The sequence below is a fragment of the Helobdella robusta genome, assembly GCF_000326865.2.
Source record: "Helobdella robusta unplaced genomic scaffold HELROscaffold_40, whole genome shotgun sequence".
NCBI classification, from domain to species: Eukaryota; Metazoa; Annelida; class Clitellata; order Rhynchobdellida; family Glossiphoniidae; genus Helobdella; species Helobdella robusta.
In genome coordinates this window covers 1380193-1387083 of record NW_008704903.1, presented here as the reverse complement: position 1 = coordinate 1387083, position 6891 = coordinate 1380193, and the positions used below count along the sequence as shown (strand labels likewise).

General features: G+C 33.1%; 2 protein-coding genes across 2 annotated transcripts in view; one reads left to right on the top strand and one right to left on the bottom strand.

Annotated features, from left to right (window-relative positions):
* HELRODRAFT_192969 (hypothetical protein) overlaps positions 1 to 4280 on the top strand; it is a gene marked incomplete at its 5' end in the record, with an annotated part of 9096 nt that extends 4816 nt beyond the window's left edge. Inside the window, 4 exons of the mRNA XM_009025226.1 lie at positions 357 to 404; positions 835 to 3035; positions 3306 to 3395; positions 3615 to 4280. Of these exons, the coding sequence (XP_009023474.1) occupies positions 357 to 404; positions 835 to 3035; positions 3306 to 3395; positions 3615 to 3725 (2450 nt within the window). The 3' untranslated portion in view covers positions 3726 to 4280. The remainder of the gene's footprint in view (positions 1 to 356; positions 405 to 834; positions 3036 to 3305; positions 3396 to 3614) is intronic.
* A 108-nt stretch (positions 4281 to 4388) lies between these two features.
* HELRODRAFT_177011 (hypothetical protein) overlaps positions 4389 to 6891 on the bottom strand; it is a gene marked incomplete at both ends in the record, with an annotated part of 3480 nt that continues 977 nt past the window's right edge. The window contains one exon of the mRNA XM_009025225.1: positions 4389 to 6891. This exon is cut by the window's right edge and continues 197 nt beyond it. Coding sequence (XP_009023473.1) covers positions 4389 to 6891 — 2503 coding nt within the window.

Genomic DNA, 6891 nt, shown 5'->3' with positions numbered 1-6891 from the left:
TGTTATTGCTATTATTGTTATTATTATTGTTATTAGTGTAGTTTATATTATTGTTTATTATTGTTGTTATTATTGCTATTATTATTTTTATTTTATTATATCCTTGTATTTTTTCACATATGTATATATATATATATATATATATATAATATATAACTATATAATTATAATTATATATTTATAATTATACTTTATATAAATTGTATTGTAAAATTGTGAATGTAATTCAATCCCTCTGCATGTGCACGTTTGCATTTGTGTGTGTGTGTGTGTGTATGTGTTTGTGTGTGTATAAATTATTATTACATATATATATATATATATAAATAATGATAATAATTATTATTTACAATCAGGGGAACGACCGTATTTCTGTGGAGAATGTGGCCACAGATATACCCAAGGTATATGCCTTATATAACAGTATTTTCCTTCACTATAAATTCGAGAAGGCTACGAAGTCTGTCAGACTGACCTAGTTCGAATGCAAAGAGAGCCCGCTGTGGTAACGCTAATCGTTATAACAGTTTTAAAAATGCTTATTTTGTATTTAGTTAGCTAACCAGTCACTATTGTATATTGAGTATAAAAATTAAGTTCAAAAATCTGTAAAATCCATATCATTATTTGTCTAATATATCCATATTCCGTCACGAATTAACTTATTCATACCCTTTATTATAATAATTCACTCACACGTCTAATTATAATAATTCACCCACACGTCTAATTATAATAATTTATTCATAGCCTCAATTATAATAGTTTATTTATACCCTTAATTATGTTAATCTTCTATTCACACCTCAAATTTTAATAATTTATTCACGGAAGGCCACCTGCTAAAAGCCCACATTCGCAGTCGTCATCTGTCGAACATGAATTTATATCGCATGGATAAACGCGTAGCGCCATTGAATAACGCATTTCTCTACACTGACGCCACTGCCGCTACTACATTCACCACTACCACAGCTGCTAGTAATGCCACTACTTCTACTACTACTTTCGTTAACAATGGTAATGTTGCTAATAACGGTAAAAATGACCATAACTTTGGCGTCGTCAATAATAATAGTAATAGTAGTAACGGTAGTAGTTGTAGTAGTGGCAGCGGTGGTAGCAATAAGTACTTCGGTGGCGGAGTAATTGTTAGCAACATCAACAACATCAACAACAACAACATCAATAACAGCAACATCAACAACAACAACAACAACAAACATCTCTATAGCGCCAGTATCAACAATATGATAAATAACATGAATATTAACAACAAAAACAACAACAGCAACAACAATAGCAACAACATCAACAGCGAAACTTGCAACTCAACAAATACAATAACATCAATAACAAAAAGACAACTTATGGATGACGTCATAAGGCTGGATAGCTCACCGGAATGTTACCAACAACACGATTATTACGTCATTAATAACAGCAACAACGACAACAACGTCAACAACATCAACAACAACGTCATCAACAAACGTTCAAATGATTCGGTCGCGAGCGATACTTACGATGACGATGACATTCTAATTGATGTTGATATTGAAGATGACAACGACGATGATGACTATGACGTAAGCACCAACAACATCAACAACAACAACAACAACATCATCAGCAACATCAACAACAACAACAACAACATCATCAGCAACATCAACAACAACAACAATGATAGCGTTCCTTTGGACTTAACAATGAAAGATTATCACCATTCTCTCACGAGAAAACAACCTCAGAAACAACTACATCGGCAACAACAACAACAACAACAACTTCAACAACAACAACATTTTCTGTATGAGCAACAACAACCTACCGACCTATCATTAAAATCGAGAATAAATCTCATGCAAAACACCAACAACATCAATAATTACAACAGCAACAACAACAACATCAACAACTATAACATCAACAACATTAACAACAACACACACAACAATAACAACTCTAGTTTACATAAAAAAGAACCAAAAAGCATGAAAACCCCTAATAGCAAAAATGCTTTTCCCAATTTCCCCAACAGTCCCAACATTAACTCCAACATCTCAGATGCCACAACTAAAGCAAATAAATCAGTAATAATGATGAATAGACCATTACAAATCACAAATACAATACACATTACTAAAGTTACAAATACAAATTATAATAATACTAATATTATTATTAATACAACTACTACAACCACTGCTGCTGCTATTACTTCTACTACAACTACTGCAGCTTCTACTACAACTACTTCAACTACTGCTGCTGCTACTACTTCTACTACAACTACTACAACTAATGCTGTTGCTGCTACTATTTCTACCACAACTACTACCGCCAACAATTTATTTACTAACATTACTCCTAATGAGCTTATGATTAATAACCATACTATTACTAATGCCATTAATGGTAATTATGATAATGATAATTGCAATAATAATAATTATTATTATAATTATAATTATAATGATAATAACCTTGTCAATGCCTCTTCAGCTATCATGGGCGTTGGTGTCGATAGTAAAAATACTACTACTACTGCTGTCGCTACTACTACTACTACTGCTGTCGCTACTACTACTACTACTACTACTGCTACTAATACTACTACTACTAATAACAATAATAATAATAATAACGAAACGGTGATTTCGTCAGGGTATCATGTATCGGAAGAAGGCAATTATTTAATTTTCGATCCCAACAAAACTATATATGGCGTCAACAACAACAACAACGACAACAACATCAACAACAACAATAATAATAATAACAATAATATCTTACCCAACATTACCGATAATTACATCAACAATGAGCCAAAATCTACCGACACCAATGATGATACCAATAATAATAACAATAATAACAACAACAACAATAATAATAATAACCATTATAATTATTTTAATTATAATAATTTTTCCAGCTACAATAAGATCGTCAACAACAACAGCAACAACAACAACAACAACGAATGTAATGACGGTAACATTTACAGTGTAAATGACAACAAGAACAATGTTGTTGCTACAGTACTATCATCATCACCATCGTCAACATCATCATCGCCAGTATCACTATTATCATCATCTCCACCAGGATCATCATCGTCATCACCATCGTCATCATTACTACCATCATGGTCAACAACACAAATAAAAATTGAGAATGATCAGCTGCAGCAGCAGCAGCAACAACAACAACAGCAACAACAACAGCAACAACAACATCATCAACAACAACAACATCCCCATCATCACTCCACACGTCATCATCCGTATAATCATCAGCAACAACAAAATAACCAATTATGCGGCGCTTCTTGTCCTGCTAAAAATAAATTAGAAAACTTACGTAAGAACGTCTGTAAGGTTTTGAAGGTACGTGCGCCTGCGTTGCGTTCCGTCAAAAGTTAAACCCAAAAAATGAAAAATATATCATAAATTATTAATACTATTATTATTATTATTGTTAATATTATTGGTGGCGGTATAATTATTATTATTGTTAATCTAATTATTGCCACTAATTCTTAACTATAATTATTCCTAATTTATCATAATTAATAATTACCATAATAATTATTTTTTTCTCGCCAGGTTTTCATGCCCTACCTGTCGATAGTGGAGATGGAAGATTGTAGGACCGACACACTGGATAATTTCCTCAGTGAAGTTATCCACAGCAAACTGGAAGGATGGGATGAATGAATGAATGAATGAATGAATGAATGAATGAACGAATGAATGATTAAATATATAAATGAATGAATGAGTGAGCGAATGAATGAATGGCGGATGGATAGAAGACTGTTAAACTGACACATAGGACAATGTTTCCAACGAATTTTTCCAGAGTTAACTCAAACGATGGAATGAATGAATGGATGAATGAATGGATGAATGAATGAATAAATGAATGAACGAAGGAATAAATTAATTAATGATGGATAGTTAGATTGATTTAAAACTCCACTAATGTACGTATAATTTTTTTTCCATTAGTTATCATACATTGTAAATATATTGCTTTCTTACAAAGTTGTGATTGTATATAATTAATCAATAATCAATTATTCAGTTTTAAATAATAATAATAATAGAAATAATAATTAATAATAATGTTATTATTTATTGTTATTATTGTTATGAGAACCGTGGTTTAGTCAATTATATCACTTTCATTTTAATTTGAATAAAGCGCTAGAAAATGATGATGACGTTATCAATAAATGAATTAATTGTAATAGAAATAATAACAACCAATTATTATTGTTAATTGTAATTATAAAGTGTTTTAATCACCATTATCGTCATCTTGAACACAATCGTCCCAATCATCACGTTCATCATCACCCACCATCACATCGTCATTCATTCCTGGTTCTTTGGCAACTTAGTAGCCAAAGAAAAGACTATAAATATCAAGTAAAACAGGAAGAAGATTCGATCCATGACGCGGGAAACTATCCGCCATTCTTTCTGCACCCTAGACCGATTTGACTTTTGGCCGAAACGTCTCATGTACTTTTTTATCAAAAATTTTATCGCCACAGCGTCGCGGTAAACTTTGCGACATCGACTTCGATGCTTTTCGTTGTCGTCAATGCCTTTGTTGAGGTTGACGTCATCACTGGTGATGTCATTGTTGTTTGTGTTGTTGCCGTTGGAGGTAGTGGTGTTGGCGCGGATGTTGTTGCTTGTGTTGTTGTTTTTGTTGTTCACTCTCTGCTGCTGCTGTTGTGGGCAGATTTTTGACCTTGAATAATGTGGAAGAGTTGGATGTTTCGTTGGCTCGGTTGTTGATGTTGTTAAGTGGTTCTCATTTGTATTTCTATCTAACGCTTTGCTGTCGCAACATAAGCAGCAGCAACAACAACAACAAAACTCACAACTTGCGTTATTATTAGTATTATTATTAGTAGTAGTTGTAGTAGCAGCAGCAGTAGTAATAGTATTATTATTAGTAGTAGTAGCAGAAGCAATAGAAGCAGCAAAAACAATGGTAGTAACAGTAGTAGTAGCAGTAGTAGTTGTTGTGGTAGCTGCAGCAGCAGTAGTAACAGTGTTTAAACTTCCATTAAAACAGTTAGAAAAATTACTAATTTTACCGGCTGATGAATTTAAATTTTTTCTTAAATTATGCGAAAATCTTGAAACCCCCATGTCGAACGGTATATTATCGTAAATATGCATTGTTCTTTCTGGCAATTTCCCGCCAAATTCTTTTTGGAAAATCCCAGTATCGGTTTGGTATTTGTCATTAATAGTTGAGGCTACTCGGTGGGTAGGAAATTTTCTAAGAGACTTTGTGGTTTCGGTTTCATTTTTAAGATTGTATGACGTAATTAGGGATGTACCGGTTTGTTTACTGTTTGCGGAATGAGTTGTGTAGAGGAGTTTAGATGATTTTACGACGGACGGCAGAGCTGGTAGTGGTCTATATTGCTGAAGATGGTAATGAAGATAACGTTGTTGGCGATGACTATGAAGCGGCTGCTGTATGTGTTGTTGGTTTGGTGTTAGCTGCTCTTGAAGTCGCGGCATTGGCTCCTGTATTTTCAGCAGTTGTTGCTGCTGTATCAGCTCCTGTTGCTGCATCTTCAGCTGCTGAAGCATGGCTTGCTGCTTCGCGAGCAGCTTCTGTCTGTAGCGCTTAACATTTTGTATTTTCAATTTTATATTTTGTATCTTTGATTCTCGCACGGCATCGCCGTCGCCATCTTTGATAATCGTGACGTAGAGACCTTGTTTGGTGACGTCATCATCGTTGCAATGTTTTGCACGTGACCTATTTTCATTATTGTCATTGTTATTATTATTATTCGTAGCAGTAGTAGTAGTAGTAGCAGCAGCAGCAGCAGCAGCGGTAGTAGTAAGATTGTTCTTATCATAATAATTATTTTTATCAGCAGTGTTGCTTTTATAGTTCATGTTATTAATGATGGAGTCATTGCATTTGTTCATCTTGTTGTTACTTGAGTAAGTGTTACTCTTGTTGTTGTTGCTGATGATGATGTTGTTGTTGATGTTGTTGTTGTTGTTGTTGTTGTTGTTGTTGTACTCGTCAATATTTCCCCTACGTTTCATATCGATATAATCATTTTCAGCCTCCTTGCTCATCTCATAAGAAGAATAATAATGATAATAAAACTTGTTATTTTTGCTATTATTTCTGAAAATGTTATTGCTGTTGTTGTCATTATTATTGTTGTCACTGTTGTTGTTGCTGTTGATGTTTTTGTTGTTTTGTTTATCTGGTGATTCGCTCAGTCCTGAATCTCCAAATTTCTGCAATTGTTGATCGAAGAAGATAGGAACGTTGGAAAAATAAACATTGTTGTTGTTGCTGCGGCTGATGTTGTTGTTGACGTTGTTGCTATTGTTGTTGATGTTGTTGATGCTGTTATGGTTGCTATTGTTGTTGTTGTTGTTGTTGTTGTTGTTGTTGTTGATGTCGTTCTTAAAGCATTCATCACCAAGGTCTGCAATAATATTATTATTATGACTATTTTTATTTCTACTTCCCTCTAGCATATATATCGCATTGTTATTATTATTGTTATTTTTATTATGATTATTGTAATTAAAATTAAGATTATGATTTTGATTATTATTATTTTGATTATTATTATTATTATATTGATTTTCCCCACCGTACATTCCGACATGTGATTGGTAACCAAGATGCCGTTTCCTCCCTCTTCTTTCATCCTTCTTTCCTTCATTCTCGTCATCATCGTTATCATCACCATCACTATTATTACTATTATTATTATTACTACTTTTATTATTACTATTTTTATTATTATTACTACTTTTATTATTATTATTAAAGCTATTATCTTCGTCATCGTCATCATCACCATCAATCCCA